This window comes from Gymnodraco acuticeps, unplaced genomic scaffold (genome assembly GCF_902827175.1).
Source record: "Gymnodraco acuticeps unplaced genomic scaffold, fGymAcu1.1, whole genome shotgun sequence".
In the NCBI taxonomy this organism is placed as follows: Eukaryota; Metazoa; Chordata; class Actinopteri; order Perciformes; family Bathydraconidae; genus Gymnodraco; species Gymnodraco acuticeps.
This window is the reverse complement of record NW_022989921.1, coordinates 172827-192301: the sequence shown is the minus strand read 5'-3', so window position 1 is coordinate 192301 and position 19475 is coordinate 172827. Positions and strand designations below refer to the sequence as shown.

Genomic DNA, 19475 nt, shown 5'->3' with positions numbered 1-19475 from the left:
TCGTCAAAGGTTCAGAAGTGGGGTCAAGGGAGATAAGCAGACACATGTGGAGTTTATCCGTGATTTAACTTCTCATTTTCAGCGGTGGTGCGCGGCAGCAAAGGTTGCAAGTTTTGACGGTCTTTGTGAGCTCATTGTCTTGGAACAATTTAAAAACATTCTCCCTCAGCGTGTGGCCACGTATGTGAATGAACAGAAACCTCCCACCGCGTTTAGAGCTGCTGAATTAGCGGACGATTTTGTGTTGACACATAAGGGCAGTTTTGCGGAGAAATATTCTAGGGGTGATTGGAAACGTGGAGAAGACAATGGAGATGCCCGTGCAAAGTTTTCACCAGGCTCCTCCCGTAGATTTGCAGGTACAGGGCGACCCGAGGGGGCCAAAGTGGACCAATGTCACTATTGCAAAGGTGGGGGTCATTGGAAGGAGCAGTGTCCATTGCTGGAAACGAAGGGGAAGCCTCGTTTGTCACCACATGCTCCAGCCATGTGTTGTTCTGCCGTGGTGGATAAAAAACCGTTGGGTGTAGGCTCGGGCATGGTGCCTGATAAGAAGCCGGTTTGTGCCGACCCGGATGCGGGTTCTGGTTTTGAGCCGTTCATCACTGAAGCGGTAGTATCAGTAGTCGGTAGTGACAAATATGTGCCGATTAAGGTGTTGCGTGATACAGCGGCTAGATACTCATTCATTGTTGAGTCAGTGTTGCCTTTTTCGTCAGAGACAGAAACGGGGGATTTTGTGCTGATGAGGGGCATGGAGATGGGCTTGATCCCTGTGCCACGGCATACAATAGTGCTGGATTGCGAACTGGTGCGGGGAGTTGTGTCTATCGGGGTGCGTCCCGCGTTGCCACTCGATGGGATACATATGATTTTGGGCAACGATCTCGCTGGTAGTGCTGTGTGGGCTGGTGTGCCACCGCCTGTGGTGGTTTCCAGGCCGGTGGCATCTGGGGAGCCAGATGAGAGTGGTTTGCAGTTTCCAAGTGTGTTTCCAGTTTGTGCGGTGACACGTGCACAGAGCCGTAAAATGTCTGCTGACCCACATGTTTCGGAGTGTAGCAAAAGTAATGTGGTACATGTGGTCTCACTGCCTGATCTCCCTTCGTCGGTGTCAAAGGAGGACTGGGTCAGGAGTCAGAGGGACGATTCATCTCTTTCTGCTCTGTGGACTGAAGTGTTGCCGGCAGAGAAGGTCAGAGACATAGCCCAGGGTTACTTTGTTCAGGGGGACTTGCTGGTGCGTAAGTGGGTGCCCTGTGTTGGTGATGCTGTGGGGGAGGCAATTTTTCAGGTGGTGGTGCCGAGTAGCTTTCGTGATGTGATATTGCAAACTGCGCATGATAGTGGGGGACATTTGGGGATAAAAAAAACCTATGACCGTGTCCTACGCTATTTTTTCTGGCCTCGGTTAAAGCGCGATGTTGCAAGTTATATTAAAGCATGCCACATATGTCAGTTCACTGGTAAACCAAGTCAGGTGGTGAAGCCTGCACCCCTCAGTCCCATTCCAGCCCTTGGTCAACCTTTTGAGCATTTGATCATAGATTGTGTGGGGCCGTTGCCTCCTTCTAAGTCCGGTTGTGCGTACATGCTTACTATAATGTGCCAGACTACAAGGTATCCTGCAGCGTTTCCCTTGCGCTCCATTTCAGTGAAGCCAGTAGTTAGGGTTTTAACCCAGTTCATCTCCACATTTGGGATCCCACGTGTGATTCAAAGCGACCAGGGTACCAACTTTACTTCCCATATGTTCAAACAGATTCTACAGCAGCTGGGGGTCAGGCATAACCGTGCGTCGGCTTACCATGCCCAAAGCCAGGGGGCGCTAGAGCGGTTTCATCAAACATTGAAGTCCATGCTGCGTGCTTATTGTATGGAAATGGGGAAGGACTGGGAGGAGGGACTTCCATGGCTCATGTTGGCGTCCAGGGAAGTCATTCAGGAAAGTACAGGGTTCAGCCCTAATGATTTGGTCTTTGGGCATAAGGTGCGTGGGGTGTTATCTGTTCTCCAGGATGGTTTGGTTGAGGGTGAGCCACCTAAAAATGTAGTGGACTATATACAGGGCTTTCGTCATCGCCTGTATGTAGCGGTGGAAATGGCAAGGAAAAATTTAGCTGGTGCTCAGGCTAATATGAAGAGACTCTATGACCGTAAAGCCGAGTATCGTGAATTCAGCCCAGGGGATCAGGTGTTGGCTTTGATGCCACTGCAGGTTTCACCATTCAAAGCCAAGTTTGCCGGCCCGTACAATGTTGAGGGTAAAGTGTCAGATCAAAATTACCTGATTGCTACTCCAAATCGGAGGAAGTTGTCTCAACTGTGTCACGTCAACCTCCTGAAACCGTACTATGTTCGTGATACCGTTGGGGATAGCTTCATGGTTAAAAAGTTGGGTGTGGGCCCCATAATGATGGTTGATTCTGTGCTTTCAGATCGAGGGTTGGCTGAGGAGTGTGATGTTAAGGCACCAGATGAACCTGTTATGTCTGGTAGGCTGAGGAATTCGGAGTCGTTATGCCAATTGGATCGCTTGTTGAGTCACTTACCGGCAGCACAGAGAGATGAATTGGCGGCTTTAATCGGGAAGTTTGTGGTACTGTTCGGCGATACGCCATCGCGCACAACTCTCGTGGAGCATGATATCGACGTGGGGGACAGTCCTCCAATTAAGCAGCGATTTTACCATTGTCCTGCAGATAAGCGTAGGGTGCTGGAGGCTGAGGTCCAGTACATGTTGGACAATCAGATTGCAGTACAGTCGTTCTCCAGTTGGGCGGATGCTCTCTCTCGTGCCCCGGTGGGGTAGGGAGTCTCTCTGGCTCTGGATATTTGGTGTTGTTTCGGGGATCCCTTTGGGGCCTCCGTCTTAAGGGGGGGGCTGTGATGCCCCTGTGGGTTCATCAGTGGAGAGGGTGTGGCTGTCCTGTCTTGGCTGCATTGATTGCAGTGATTGCATTAACTCAGGGCACCTGGGTCTGGTGCTCTGCAGCTATTTTAAAGCCTCTCTGCTCCTGTCTGCTCTCGCTCTGTTTTCCTGCAGGCACCCGGCTCTGATGAGTATAACCAATGTGTTGAATTGACCAGTGTTGTGCAAATAAACACCTTTACCTACCCGTTGACATGTTGTGTCTCCTTTTTGTTGTGGCCTTTTGAGCCAGGTCGCAACAGTTACCGAATTGACATGAAAGCACTGACAAATAGGAATATACTGTAGTCAACTTAATTAAAACGTTATTAACTTGCCCAAACTCAGTAATTCACTAAAAAGAGGTTTATTTTTAATGAAGTCTCGTCATCTCCCCACGGGCAAACGGGCTATAATATTATACTATTGTTAATAGTTTACTCTATTATTAGTGTTTAATATTACTGCTATAACAATCACACATTGAGTTCATTGTTCAAATCAGACCATTTTTTTTATTTTTTAAATAGTCTGAATGAAATGGCAGCTCTCAGGTGATCAGCTGTGTGTTTACACACCTAATGGCCCATCAGCCACAGCTCCCCCACCCTGATCACTCTTCTCCAGCAGTAAAGTTAACTGTAGGTTTGCATATTTATGCAGTGATCTGTCTCTTCCTCTCTGAAATATGAACGTTCGTTTTTACTGAAATGATCAAATAAAGTCAACATTTGCTGGCGCATCATAAATAAATAAATAGCAGGACTCCCTTGAAAAAGAGATCAATGATCTCAAAGGATACACCTGGGAAAATAAAGGCTTGAAATTAAATGAATACCTTGATAGTGTAAGTGCAGTCGGATTCTCAAAGCACTGCAGTCTCTTCTCCTAAATCCTTTTGAATCCTCCTATCCACTATTCATTAACCCTGAAAGGGTCTGTCGGCCATCATCGGTGTGACAAAGCTCTACCTTCCCCCCTCTGTTACCAAGAGATAGTAGCCTATGTTGTGACCTCTCTTTGTTTAAAATTAGGGCTGTCAAACGATTACAATTTTTAATCAGATTAATCACAGCTTAAAAATGAATTAATCAGATTAATCACCATTCGAACTATGTCCAAAATATGCCATTTATTTATGTATATTGTTGTGGGAATGGAAAGATAAATGAAAGAAGGCGGATATATCCATTTAACATACAGTATGTATGTTTATTCTAAAAATGTTCTGTGTGTCAAAATGAAAGACAACCCACACACCTATCAATCATCAAACCGTGGGGTCTTAATTCATTACCTGTTGATTTCTATCAACGGGGGAGTACTTGAGGAAAGTCGACGGGGGGGGCGGCGGCTAGTGGAATACTTTGTGACCACAGAGTGTGAACGTTCTGATCAGCTGTTTTAGCGCAGTTCTCCAGTGAAGGGGGGGGGGGGGGGGGGGGAGGAGTCTCCCTCCGCAGCTGGTTGGTGTAGTTTTGGCACAATTCCGTTGAACAGACCGACGTTAACAGCAGCCCTGTCTGTGCACACGGAGACCGACTCTGTCGTCCGGTGATCTAACCGCCTTCTGGAAAAGCTTCACAAGTACGTCGGTACGCAAATGCGCTTTGTGACACAAGTGACGGTACGCATTTCGGATTACGCACATAACCTGCGTACCAGTTATGTGCACCCCTGTACTACAGCAAAAGTATTCTCCGTCGGGACTTCCTGCAACAACACCACGCCGTTATCTTGATTCTGATTGGCCAGAAGATATTATCAAAGATGTTCTAATAAGAAGACGATCACTACGTGACAAAAGTTTTCAAAACCATTTCTGGTCTTCGGTATTTCCAGACAAGTGGCTACTGAAATCCATACCCTGGCGCTGCCACTGGTATGATGTATGGGGCGGGCCATTCTGCACATGCGTTAAATGCGTTAAATATTTTAAGGCAATTAATTAAAAAAATTAATTACCGCCGTTAACGCGATAATTTTGACAGCATTATTTAAAAATATTTATGGATTATGTGGGAATGACACCACATTACCAGTGTTGCAAAATAATGGAAAAGGGCATGCTAACTCACAGCTAGTTAGAAGCTAAAAGGATTCCAAAGAACAGGAGGGCTGTGAACTGGGTAATAAATCTACAAGTGGTAGTCCTCCCTGGAAATGTCTGGGTGCAAGGCCTAAGAGTAAATCATTTCCATGGGATTTGGGAGGACAAATAACAGGCAGAGCCCAGCGCTCTGAAATCTGTGATGCGACCGGCTGGCCTGCATTGTTATCACCCATCAACCCCTGTTCATACTAGGAAACAGCCGTGGACAGCTGATAAAAGGGAGAACTACAAACAATCCTCCTAAACCACCAACTGTGCCAATCCTCAACAGATACGCTCCACTGACCCAGAACCGGAGATCTCTTTCTGATGACCTGGATAACCTGTCCTCTTCACACAGCAGGGTAAGGACCAATAGCTACTCCAAAAGTAAAAGGCTAGAGGGAAAGCTAACGACTGGGCCTGAAACTCTGATTGTGGGTGACTCTGCTGTAAGAGATGTAAAAAGTCTGTGTAGTAAGAACAACACCAAAGTACTCTGTTTTCCCAAGGATGTGGTCTCTGACTTGGCTGAGAAGATCCTGTATATTGGGGCTGAACATCCGTCTGTGAAGAATGTGGTACTGCATATTGAAACAAATGATGTTGTGAAACAACAGTCAGAAGGGCTGAAAAACGACTTTAAATGTTTGTTGGAAACTGTCAGCTCTCTAAATGCAGAGATCTTCATCAGTGGCCCTCTACCGCCAGTCAGAAGAGGAGTGGAGAGATTCAGCAGATTGTTTGCACTGAACACCTGGCTTTCAACCGTCTGTACTGACCATTCTGTCCATTTTATTGACAATTTAAACTTTTTCTGGGACCGCAGACATCTTTTCAAGGCAAATAGAGTTTGCCTGAACAAGTCAGGAGTAACATTGTTTATCTCCAACATATTCAACTGCCTGCGTCATCAATATGTTCCCTCTGCCAAGGACAAGAGACAATAGGAATCAAAACAGGAGAAAGACACAACACATCAGACAGAAAAGCTTGAAGTATCACTGTACCCGCCTGAGGAATGTTTTGATTATGAGAGACCTATGAGACAAATGGAGGAGTCTCCACCGCCCTCCTTCCCCCTATCAACACCTTTGAGGATACTCTTCCTTCACCCCCCAGCTCTCTACTCTCTGCACAATCTTTCACCCTCGCCCACCTGACTGGAGTACAATGACCACAAGAAGGAGATACAGAGGGTTGGCACCAAGTTCTTCCTGGAGTTCAATGACAGCATTAAGGCGATACACAGGGTTGGCAGCGTGTCCTTTACCCCCACCCCTCAATGACGCCCACCACTATCACCGAAGCAGAGAGGTGCATCATCTCCCCCGTCTTCATCACCATGCCTACGTCAACCACCTCCCCCCCTTCAAGACAGCATATGCTGCAACTATAACTGATATGTGCTGGTTCCAGGCTCAAGGGTATATGGCACTCTCAACTCTTTCCAGGAAAACGGAAACATGGATTGAACAAAATAAGAGAGCAGCTGTTCTTATTCAATCAACCCCTCCCAACTTTAGTTTTATGAGTCAGGAAAGAATGCATAAGAAATGAGGTGGAGTTGCTATTCTGTTCAATGATTCCCTTCAATGCAGGAAGACATCGTATGGGAACTTTGCTTCTTTTGAATATGTGGCCCTTCAGCTGAAATGCTCCTCTCGAGCTCTGTTCCTAAATATTTATAGACCACCCCAAAACTGTGCAAGATTTGTTGATGACCTTACTGAACTGCTGTCTATAGTGTGTATTGACTTTGACCGTCTAGTCATTGTTGGGGATTTTAACATCCATGTTGACAACCCCCAGGACAGAGGGGCTAAAGAACTGTTTTGTGTTCTTGATAACTATGGACTAACTCAGCATGTGACGGAGCCCACGCACAATAAGGGGCACACTCTGGACTTAATGATCTCAAAGGGTCTGAATATCTCTGAGGTTGTGGTGACTGATGTTGCACTCTCTGACCATTCCTGTGTTTTCTTTGAGAGCTCTATTTCTGTTCACACAAATGTACAAAAAGAGATAACCACAAAGCAATATTTAACTGAAAATACTAGGGAAATGTTTACTCAGAATGTTTCTTCCACACTTGCCCCTGCTAACATTTGAGTAAATGAGCTAGTAGATCTTTTTTTTTTTTAAATTAAAAATGTTATAGATGCCATGGCTACAACTCAGGTAAAAGAAGTGACTGGCAAGAAAATATCTCCATGGAGAAAGGCCATGACCGTGAGAACAGAAAAAAAGAGTGTTGGAAAGCTGAACGCAAGTGGCGAAAAACAAATCTCCAGGTTCACTTTGAAATCTATAAAGAGAGACTTGGCTTTTATAATTTGGAATTGAAATTTGCCCGACAGTCTTTCTTCTCTGACATCATTGCCAAAAACAAAAACAATGGACTAACAAACCCCCCAGTGTCAGTAGCCTCAGAACTTATATCCACCAGGGCCTGCAATGACTTTGCCTTCTTCACTAACATATTTCAGAAAATCAGACAAGCAGTCAGTGCCTCTGTATCAGGTACAGCAGATGTGTTTTCCCTGTGTCCACTTAAAATCAATTCAAACACCATGACACAATTCCATCAGATTAATGATAAAAACCTAGAGGACATTATACAACATCTGAAATCCTCCTCCTGCTGCCTTGATATTATTCCAACAGGATTTTTCAAAGATGTTTTTCCTTGCATGGCCTCAGATCTCCTTCACATAGTAATAAGTCTCTTCACTCAGGTGTTTTTCCACAGGCCCTGAAAACTGCAGTCATTAAACCGCTCTTAAAAAAGAATAATCTAGATGCTTCAGTAATGAACAATTACAGGCCCATATCAAACCTCCCATTTCTAGGTAAAATCATTGAAAAAGTTGTTTTTCAACAGCTGGGTAATTTCTTGAATTCAAATAACTGTTTGGATGTGTTCCAGTCAGGCTTTCGTCCAAACCACAGCACTGAGACTGCTCTTGGAAAAGTCTTCAATGACATCCACTTAAACACAGACAGTGGCAGATCTTCAGTGTTAGTATTGTTAGATCTCAGTGCTGCGTTTGACACTGTTGACCACAGCATATTACTAGACCGACTGGAAAACTGGGTGGGACTTTCGGGAACAGTTCTAAATTGGTTTGAATCCTACTTAAAGGAGAGAAACTACTTTGTTATATCTCTCACAGGCTCCGCCCTCCACTGGACTCTATGTGTACTACCTTATCATGCAAGCATTCACCTACTGAGACTTCTATAGGCAACAGTTCTAAATTGGGTTGAATCCTACTTAAAGGACATAAACTACTTTGTTTCTATAGGTAAATACACATCTGAGTTGACAAATATGACATGTGGGGTTCCTCAAGGCTCCATCTTGGGGCCTCTTCTCTTTAACATCTACATGCTACCACTGGCTCAGATAATGAAGAACAACAAAATAAGTTACCATAGCTATGCAGATGACACACACATTTACATAACTATTTCACCAGGAGACTAAGCTCCAATTCAAACACTGAGTAAGTGCATTGAACAAATCAATGACTGGATGTGTCAGAACTTTCTCCAATTAAACAAAGATAAAACTGAGGTAATGGTTTTTGGAGCCAAGGCAGAACGTATAAAAGTTAGCGCTGAGCTTCAGTCTGCAATGTTCAAAACAACTGATAAAGCCAGAAATCTAGGTGTAGTCATGGACTCTGACCTGAGTTTCAACAGTCACATTAAAACAGTTACTAAATCAGACTACTATCACCTAAAGAATATATCTAGGATTAAAAGACTAATGTCACAGCAGGATTTGGAAAAACTTGTCCATGCTTTTATCTTCAGTAGACTGGACTACTGTAATGGTGTTGTTGTGGCGATCCAGCATAACACAACAGGAACGAATGAAACAGAGAGGAATCAATAAAACACAAACACAGATATATCGCTGATCAATAATTATTATTTAGTAGTTGCAACAAACAAACAATAACAGCCACATCAGCCAATCGCAGAAATGCCCCACGTCAGTAGAAACAATCATACAGCATATATAGCCACTGCAATGAACACACACACGTTATCATGCAGCCTACCACACAAATGTCACATGTTTATCTCTCTGAAAGCTATACTTGTATATGTTTAAACGTCATCGTCTCCTGACATTTTTAGGATTAGTTAACTAACAAAGGTTAACTGTTTTTATAACCTGAAGCCTTCTGAACTTCCTCTACCCTCGGTGTCGGCTCACTTAAAATGAATACATCTATTGATAATTCAGAACGACCATTGTCTCTCCAACTGTGTGTGACCCAACTCAGTAACACACATCATATGGAATAGCATGTGATCTTTATTGAATATCAGAAATACGCTGTATTAAACATTCTGCTATAACAGTGTCTTCACAGGTCTCACTAAAAAATCCATTAGAAACCTGCAGTTAATTCAGAACGCTGCTGCTCGAGTCCTCACTAACACTAAGAAAGTGGATTACATCAGTCCAGCTCTGAAGTCTTTACACTGGCTTCCTGTGTGTCAAATAATTGATTTCAAAATACTGCTGCTGGTTTATAAAGCACTGAATGGTTTAGGCCCAAAATACATTTCTGACCTCCTGCTAAATGATGAACCATCCAGATCTCTCAGGTCTTCAGGGACTGGTCAGCTTTCTGTCCCCAGAGTCAGAACTAAACATGGAGAAGCAGCGTTCAGTTATTATGCTCCAAATATCTGGAACAAACTCCCAGAAACCTGCAGGTCCGCTGCAACTCTGACTACTTTTAAATCCAGATTGAAGACTTTTCTTTTTGCCGCTGCTTTTATTCGTGTATTTTTTTCTTTTAAGGTGTCTGTTATTATCTTTGATTTTTAATGACTGTTTTTAAATGCCATTTTCTTAATGTCTTTCATTTTTGTAAAGCACTTTGAATTGCCTTGTGTTGAAAGGTGCTATATAAACTTGCCTTGCCTATGATGAAACTGGCTCTCATGAGGACCCCCCGGGAGAGGAAGACCAAGAGTGCATTCACTCTAAAAAAGTGAAGGCACTCTTGGTCTGCCTTTTCCTTATTTACACATGTGCCATAAGATGCTTGTAAGGTGGTGATTAAGGCGATGTATTTACTATGTGGGCCATAATAATATGTGAGAAATTGTTGTTTTCTTGGACCTTGATGTGAAGTTAAGATTTTTGATAAGCTTTGGGTATTGCAATTTCCCACGTGTACAAAAGTAGCTTAATTCAACTGATGACTTTATGTGAATAAATGTAAGCGATGCGATGCAAGTAGCTCTTGACCACTTTCATGTTTTCAAAGTAGCTCTCAGATCGAGAAAGGTTGGAGACCCCTGCTCTATGTGATCCAGACAGGGGAATGAGAGACAGAAGTGGACTCAGCAGTGAACTTCAGCACGGACTCCAAGGTACAAAGACCCGTTTTTTTCATACTGTACAAAGAATCAAGAAAGCAATTGGTTTAAAAAGATGAAGTATTGACTATAACACACTGATATACATGCCATTAAACATTACCACATTCTAGATCACCTACACACCAGTGAAGTTGAGTGTTCTTTCCATGCAAAAGGTTACATTTAGATGTTAACAAGCAACATTACTTTTTTGTCAGCTTTCTTATTTCAATGTATTGAAGGCAAAGATTATTTAACACAAAGTGAGAACTGCTTCTATTTATCTCTTTATATTCTGTATATGTGGTAAAAGTGATGATTTCAGTGAGACAACCAAACAGAGCAAGCTTCTACAGTTGCACTTAGTTTTGATAACAGATACATATTATTTTGATAATAAAATATATTTGAATGTTGATGAACTTCATTCATAATCTGATTGTCTTTGTAGCTCACTGTTGAAAAATGGATTATATCTAAACACAATCACACCTCTTTCATAAATAACACACTTGCTCTGCAATAATGTCATGTTTTATGTTTCCTCTAATTTCTGTTAGGAAAGGACATGCCTGAAAGACACGACTCAGCATTTCTCCTTCTCCGAGGGTCAAGAAGAACATCCACGGGGAAAAAGAAGAGCTGATGTTTTGAGATTTAAGACCAATACAGGACATTCACAATAAATAAATAATAAAGTTAATAAAGAGAAACATGAAATGGTGTAAAATAGAGTGTCAGATGGCAGAGACAGCAATTAAGAGTCTAACGAGTTAATACAGAGTCTAAAGAGTGAGAGAGAGTGAATAAAGAGGGAACAGACCTGCTCTGTGGATCTGAAGCTGAGGCTGTAAAACAGCGTCCAGTAGTTTCCGGTGTCTCTCGTTCTCCTGTTTTGAACGAGACAGTTCCTCCTCGTAGTCTGCTATCGTTCTTTCAAACAGAACAAAGATGTCTTCAGCAGCCGCAGTGAGTCGCTGCTTCACCAACGAGAGCAGCACAACACTCATGTTTACTAAATCACCACTTCCTGTTAAACACACTGTTTCTCCGTGTGCTTCAGTCTCTGTTGAACACACTGTTTCTCTGAAGCTTCAGTCTCTGTTCAACACACTGTTTCTCTCTGAAGCTTCAGTCTCTGTTGAACACACTGTTTCTCTGAAGCTTCAGTCTCTGTTCAACACACTGTTTCTCTCTGAAGCTTCAGTCTCTGTTGAACACACTGTTTCTCTGAAGCTTCAGTCTCTGTTGAACACACTGTTTCTCTGAAGCTTCAGTCTCTGTTGAACACACTGTTTCTCTCTGAAGCTTCAGTCTCTGTTGAACACACTGTTTCTCTGAGCTTCAGTCTCTGTTGAACACACTGTTTCTCTCTGAAGCTTCAGTCTCTGTTGAACACACTGTTTCTCTGAAGCTTCAGTCTCTGTTGAACACACTGTTTCTCTCTGAAGCTTCAGTCTCTGTTGAACACACTGTTTCTCTGAAGCTTCAGTCTCTGTTGAACACACTGTTTCTCTCTGAAGCTTCAGTCTCTGTTAAACACACTGTTTCTCTGAAGCTTCAGTCTCTGTTGAACACACTGTTTATCTGAAGCTTCAGTCTCTGTTGAACACACTGTTTCTCTCTGAAGCTTCAGTCTCTGTTGAACACACTGTTTATCTGAAGCTTCAGTCTCTGTTGAACACACTGTTTCTCTCTGAAGCTTCAGTCTCTGTTGAACACACTGTTTCTCTGAAGCTTCAGTCTCTGTTCAACACACTGTTTCTCTCTGAAGCTTCAGTCTCTGTTGAACACACTGTTTCTCTCTGAAGCTTCAGTCTCTGTTGAACACACTGTTTCTCTCTGAAGCTTCAGTCTCTGTTAAACACACTGTTTCTCTGAAGCTTCAGTCTCTGTTGAACACACTGTTTCTCTGAAGCTTCAGTCTCTGTTAAACACACTGTTTCTCTGAAGCTTCAGTCTCTGTTGAACACACTGTTTCTCTCTGAAGCTTCAGTCTCTGTTGAACACACTGTTTCTCTGAAGCTTCAGTCTCTGTTGAACACACTGTTTATCTGAAGCTTCAGTCTCTGTTGAACACACTGTTTCTCTCTGAAGCTTCAGTCTCTGTTGAACACACTGTTTCTCTCTGAAGCTTCAGTCTCTGTTGAACACACTGTTTCTCTGAAGCTTCAGTCTCTGTTGAACACACTGTTTCTCTGAAGCTTCAGTCTCTGTTGAACACACTGTTTATCTGAAGCTTCAGTCTCTGTTAAACACACTGTTTCTCTCTGAAGCTTCAGTCTCTGTTCAACACACTGTTTCTCTCTGAAGCTTCAGTCTCTGTTAAACACACTGTTTCTCTGAAGCTTCAGTCTCTGTTGAACACACTGTTTATCTGAAGCTTCAGTCTCTGTTAAACACACTGTTTCTCTCTGAAGCTTCAGTCTCTGTTCAACACACTGTTTCTCTCTGAAGCTTCAGTCTCTGTTGAACACACTGTTTCTCTCTGAAGCTTCAGTCTCTGTTAAACACACTGTTTCTCTCTGAAGCTTCAGTCTCTGTTAAACACACTGTTTCTCTCTGAAGCTTCAGTCTCTGTTGAACACACTGTTTCTCTGAAGCTTCAGTCTCTGTTGAACACACTGTTTCTCTCTGAAGCTTCAGTCTCTGTTGAACACACTGTTTCTCTCTGAAGCTTCAGTCTCTGTTGAACACACTGTTTCTCTGAAGCTTCAGTCTCTGTTGAACACACTGTTTATCTGAAGCTTCAGTCTCTGTTGAACACACTGTTTCTCTCTGAAGCTTCAGTCTCTGTTGAACACACTGTTTCTCTGAAGCTTCAGTCTCTGTTAAACACACTGTTTCTCTGAAGCTTCAGTCTCTGTTGAACACACTGTTTATCTGAAGCTTCAGTCTCTGTTGAACACACTGTTTCTCTCTGAAGCTTCAGTCTCTGTTAAACACACTGTTTCTCTCTGAAGCTTCAGTCTCTGTTAAACACACTGTTTCTCTCTGAAGCTTCAGTCTCTGTTAAACACACTGTTTCTCTCTGAAGCTTCAGTCTCTGTTAAACACACTGTTTCTCTGAAGCTTCAGTCTCTGTTAAACACACTGTTTCTCTCTGAAGCTTCAGTCTCTGTTGAATACACTGTTTCTCTGAAGCTTCAGTCTCTGTTAAACACACTGTTTCTCTCTGAAGCTTCAGTCTCTGTTGAACACACTGTTTCTCTGAAGCTTCAGTCTCTGTTAAACACACTGTTTCTCTCTGAAGCTTCAGTCTCTGTTAAACACACTGTTTCTCTCTGAAGCTTCAGTCTCTGTTGAACACACTGTTTCTCTCTGAAGCTTCAGTCTCTGTTGAACACACTGTTTCTCTCTGAAGCTTCAGTCTCTGTTGAACACACTGTTTCTCTCTGAAGCTTCAGTCTCTGTTGAACACACTGTTTCTCTCTGAAGCTTCCTGAGCTGCTGTTCAGCTGGACAGCAGGAAGCAGAGGTTTGGGAGGATGATGTCCCTGATGCTGTTTAGATTTCTCCAGCACCACGGGGGGTCCTGTGTGGATGGCAGCTCCTTCCTCAGCAGATCCAGTTCTCCAGAATTGTCCTAGTCACAGATAAACAAGACGAACAATATCTTATAAACAAATGATGATTGCAAAATTATGACCATGACTAAAGGATTATTTAAAATTCCGTACTGTTTTGGTTTTAAAAATGTCTATATCTAAACAAAACATTTCTCCGAAGTGTTTGCTCAAAATATCAAACAGACCACCCTTTGTAGCCATGCCTCATACATTAGTTACACTGTACATGTTTTTACAGTTTTCCCCAAAAAAATTATTATTTTTTAAATTTTATTTCATGATGACAGGAAATCGAAGAATAAACGGTTTATTGAAATGTGTCATTTATTTTAACAAAAGAAAAACTGTATATATAGAATATATTATATATCTGTTTTTAGCATCTTTTAAAGTGCACCTATCATATCAGGGCTCAACGCTAACTTTTAAAAGTGGTTGCCAGGCATCAGCTTTTGGTTTCCAAAACTGAAAATACTGTTGCCATTTTTAGTCACCTTACATTTTAAATAATTAAGATACTATACAGTTATACATCAACTTAATAATGAACGTGTGACACAAAAGAATGTTCAAATGCTTTACAATAAGTAATTAACACAATTATTTGAAACTTAAGTGTTAGTAAACTTGTCCACCCTAAAAACACCAGTAGCTGTCATGTTCTTCACAGATCCCTCACAAAGGAATTGAGCAAGTCACTAGTTTCATCTCCCTTTCAAATGTTGTTTCAAGTTTATTTATACAGCACCTTTCAACACAAGGCAATTGAAAGTGCTTTACAAAAAATGAAAGACATTAAGAAAATCGCATTTAAAATCAGTCATTAAAAAGAAAACTAATAAAAGAAACATTAAAAGAAAAAATAAATGGATACAAGTTTCAGTGCAGTCTAAGATGTGAATAGTTCAATTAAAAGCAGCGACAAAAAGAAAAGTCTTCTTGCTGGATTTAAAAGTAGTCAGAGTTGCAGCGGACCTGCAGGTTTCTGGGAGTTTGTTCCAGATATTTGGAGCATAATAACTGAACGCTGCTTCTCCATGTTTAGTTCTGACTCTGGGGACAGAAAGCTGACCAGTCCCTGAAGACCTGAGAGATCTGGATGGTTCATCATTTAGCAGGAGGTCAGAAATGTATTTTGGGCCTAAACCATTAAAATCTTTATAAACGAGCAGCAGTATTTAGAAATCTATTCTTTGACACACAGGAAGCCAGTGTAAAGACTTCAGAACAGGAGTGATATTAAGTTAAACCCAAAAGTCACATTTATCATTATTAAAAGTAAGTTAAACCCGATACTTTAATAACTGATAAATGTGAGTATCGGGTTTAACTTACTTTTAATAATGATAAATGTGAGTATCGGGTTTATCTTACTTTAATAACTCACGTGCTGCTTTCTCTCTGAGACCGGACCGACATTTTCTTTGTTTCCTCGTCACCGGCGCGCATTGCATCCTGGGAGACGGTGGGCTGCGAGGAAGAGGACTCTTTAAATCTGGGAAAAGAAGAAGGCCGCTCTCCAACCCGCCCCTCCCCCCTCTCTTCTGTCTGTCCGCAGAATCAGAAGTCCTTTATTGGTCCCACAGAGGGACATTAACATGGTTACAGCAACAGTGGAGATAGATGCTGCTCCCAGACCGTAGTGGAGGAATACAGGGGAGGACTCTCTGCAGTCTTCCCGGACTGAAGCACCAGGCTTCGGCTTCAATAACCCACTCTGAAATGAGGCAGACAGGCAGGCTGTTCCTTGGGAGGTCGCTGTGTTTCCTCAGGACTTTGTTATACAGCTAACTGGAGACAGACTGATCACTGCTGCTACTCCCGCTCTCTTCCGGACACACACTACGCTCGCTCACTCTCGCTCTACACATGCACGCGCCACATGCACGCGCCACACCTCCCTCTCTCTCTTAAAGGGATAGGCGAACCCACTCTGCATCACCCTGCTGTTATAAGAGAGAGATAGATAGATAGATAGATAGATAGATAGATTATCTATCTATCTAGTGCTGGAATTGGGCCGGTACTCACCGGTACGCCGTACCGGCACTTCTGGTTCTGACCCATGGAGTACCGGCACTTCTTGCTCAGTACCGGCATGCTGGTGGTACTCCGGTACTCATGCACCGTGCCAGTACTCAACACTCTCCCGCCGTTCTTATTATCAGTGCTGGAATTGGGCCGGTACTCACCGGTACGCAGTACCGGCACTTCTGGTTCTGACCCATGGAGTACCGGCACTTCTTGCTCAGTACCGGCATGCTGGCGGTACTCCGGTACTCATGCACCGTGCCAGTACTCAACACTCTCCCGCCGTTCTTATTATACATCCATATATATATATACAGCCGCCCGGTACTCAGTAGATGCGTCATGAGGTGCCGAACGGACATTCTCATCGCTCTAACCGCTGGAGTTTCACAGCGGCTGTCAGCTGTTTACTCCTGTCATTCAAACAGAACGTGCTGGAGAGGGGGCGGGGCTTATCTTCTCCATGTAAATACTGTGGTGGAAACGACTATGTCAAAATTAACCTATTTGACCGTGATTTAATAGTAATACACGTTTCAAAATAATAATAATAATAATGCCGAAGTAACAACATACTGAAAACTGTTAGTAAAACCATGTTTTAATGCTTTACAATTGACATACCTAGATGCACGTGTGTTGTGTTTATGCAGTGCAACTCCCACCCAGTGGGTGGCTATGTAGAGTGATAGAACAGAGCAGGCACGCCCCCGAGAGAAGGAAAGCAAGTCACGTCACAAATTAGCATTTCTAAAATGTTAGCGTGGATTAATAAAAGTGCAAAAAGACAGCGGTTGTCGCCGGAAGAAACTTCAAATACAGAGAATGCTGTGCCTGTGTTGGAAATTGTGTCTGATGGGGAGCTTTCTTTGGTTGATCCTCCTGCTCCAAGTTCTAGTGCATTAGCACTAGCTCCGCCGCCTCCTCCAGAGCCTCTAACGTTAGCTGCTGCTGGCGCAACTGCCACCACCAACACCGGGCAAAGCGATGCACCTGACTGCTGGACAACGGACCAGGTGCAATATTTTTGCAAGACCAATGCATGGCTCCTTCTTAAAGATAAGAAGCTAGGATGTCGGATATGCAGAGATGTCAAATCTTTGGGAATACACACTGGACAAGGACTGAAACTGTCAACTGAATGGGGTGAGTGTGTAGTGTCTCATTTCGGTGTTGACAAGGGCAAACAACAAGCTAGCCTGAGAACAAAAATCAAAGAACATAAAGAATCACAAGCCCATGTAAAAGCTGCTGACATCCTTACATCTGCTTCACGTGAACCTATTCAACATCAAGTGCAGTCTATGCATAAATCTGAATTAGACACCACTATCAGAGTTTTTCGAACGGCATATAAAATTGGCAAACATAGCCGGCCATTCACAGACATGCCAATTGATTTGAATGTACAGAAACTGAATGGGCTGAACGTGGGCAGGGTTTTGCACTCCAATAAAACCTGTGGCGAAATCATCGACCACATAGCTCATGAGCTGAAGAAAAAAATGGCAAAAGACATTACAGAAAACCAAAGAAAACTGTGTTTTGGTCGATGAATCTACCACTATTAGTGGTAAAACGGTGCTTGTTGTGTGTCTACGCTCAGCATTAGCTGATGCTGAGCCCGAAACGTTTTTTTGGGAGCTGATCGAGTTGGATGGAACAACGGCTGATGACATCACAAAGGCGTTAATGGAGTGTCTTGGAAGAGATTTTAACGAGGACTTTTTAGGTCAGTGTTTCGTTTCTTTTGCATGTGATGGGGCTTCAGTCATGCTAGGGAAGAGAACAGGCGTTGCTACCCAGTTGTGTAGTAAATTCCCAAGCCTGTTTGTGTGGCACTGCTCCAATCATCGTCTAGAGCTGGCAGTTGGGGATGTGGTCAAGGAGGTCTCAGGGCTCAATCATTTCCAGATCTTTTTTGACAAACTCTATTCCTTGTTCCATGCCTCCCCCAAAAATCAGAGGCAGTTAGCGCAGTGTGCGCAAGCAGTCGGACAGCGTCTCCTGGTGATAGGGCGTGTTTTGTCCATCCGCTGGGTGGCTTCAAGTGAAAGGAGCGTCAGAGCAGTCTGGGAAAACTACCGAGTGCTTCATGATCACTTCACAAATGCTGCAAACGACACGAGCAGGGATTCCAGAGACAGAGCAAAGTACAAGGGCCTGGATGATGTGCTCACATCTGCAACGTTTGTCAGCAATCTGGGACTGATGTACGATGCACTCACAGAGCTCAGCGACCTCTCTCTGCAACTCCAAAAAAGAGAGATGACACTGCCTACAGCAGATAGGCTCTTAACTCGAGAAATACGAGTTTTTGAATCCATAGTCACCATGCCTGGCCCACACATGACTACAGTTCATACAGCTCTAGCTGAGAAGTCCTTCAAGGGTGTTGCCCTGCGTGAGAATGGCAGGCTTGTACAGATTCATGCAGGTCAGTTTTTCCGCAGTATGGTAGAGAATCTGAGACACAGAATGACTTCCACAACCTCCTCTCATGTCAGCACAAGAGAAATCCCATTACATGGCCGGGAGGCCCGGGACAATCAGCTAATCCAGGACATGAAAGTTATCCATCCTGGAAGTTGGCCTGAAGAGGAGTTAGACGTACAGTATGGGGACGTAGAGGTGCTACGTTTGTGCGAAGTGCTGAAAGTGGACAGAAGAGAGACTGTTCAGGGCTTTCGCGAATACAAGGAAACCAGGGCATCCCGTACACCTGCTGCCATGGAGCCTCTACTGAAAGCAGTCCGAACCATCGCTGTCTCCACTAGTGAGTGTGAGCGGGCATTCAGCTGCATGAACGATATCCTTACTGCAAAAAGGAATGCTCTCTCTGTCAACCGACTGTCCAGCCTGGTTTTCATTAAATGTAATGGACCATCACTAGGACAGTTCAATCCGGAACAGTATGTGAGGTCCTGGCTGGCAAAGGGAAGGAGAAGTGCTGATGAAAGAGCCTGTCCAGCTCCAGCCCCTGATACTGATGTCCCCAAGGCCTTCTGGAGCCTTTTCTAACAATGTGAAGTATATTGCAAAGCAGCTCACCCAGTGAGAAGACTTTTGGCATAATGTGCCGATTTGTACAGATCCTGGAGATAGAAGGACTTCAGACCAACCAGGGAGTTATCTGATCAGCTTGGTGTTCAATGTAACTCTTTACCATGGCTCAGACTTTGTTACTTGCAGTTACAGTTTCTCATTTTAGATTGTGTAAATTTTGCATTTGTTTTTACATGTTCTTTGTTCATGCTCTTTATCATTTTTCTGAGTTGGAAAGTTAGATTGCATCATAGTTTACTTTATACATATTTGTATTCTTCAGTGGTGAAGTATATTGCAAAGCAGCCTAGCCATGTGAGAAGACTTTTGGCACTTTTTCGTTTGTCGTTTTCTGAGTTGGAAAGTTAGATTGCATTCAAAATGTACAGAAATACTTAATTTTGTTAAAGCTTTTTATAAAAAATGCTTC

At 43.2% G+C, this 19475-nt stretch overlaps 1 protein-coding gene across 2 annotated transcripts in view; it reads right to left on the bottom strand.

Annotated features, from left to right (window-relative positions):
• LOC117542281 (zinc finger and SCAN domain-containing protein 12-like) overlaps positions 1-11606 on the bottom strand; it is a 38456-nt gene extending 26850 nt beyond the window's left edge. The window contains exon 1 of one of the 2 annotated variants that reach the window (XM_034209849.1): positions 11224-11606. In XM_034209849.1, coding sequence (XP_034065740.1) covers positions 11224-11410 — 187 coding nt within the window. In that variant the 5' untranslated portion in view covers positions 11411-11606. The remainder of the gene's footprint in view (positions 1-11223) is intronic. The other variant, XM_034209850.1, reaches the window with a different exon arrangement.
• Positions 11607-19475: the final 7869 nt, after the last annotated feature.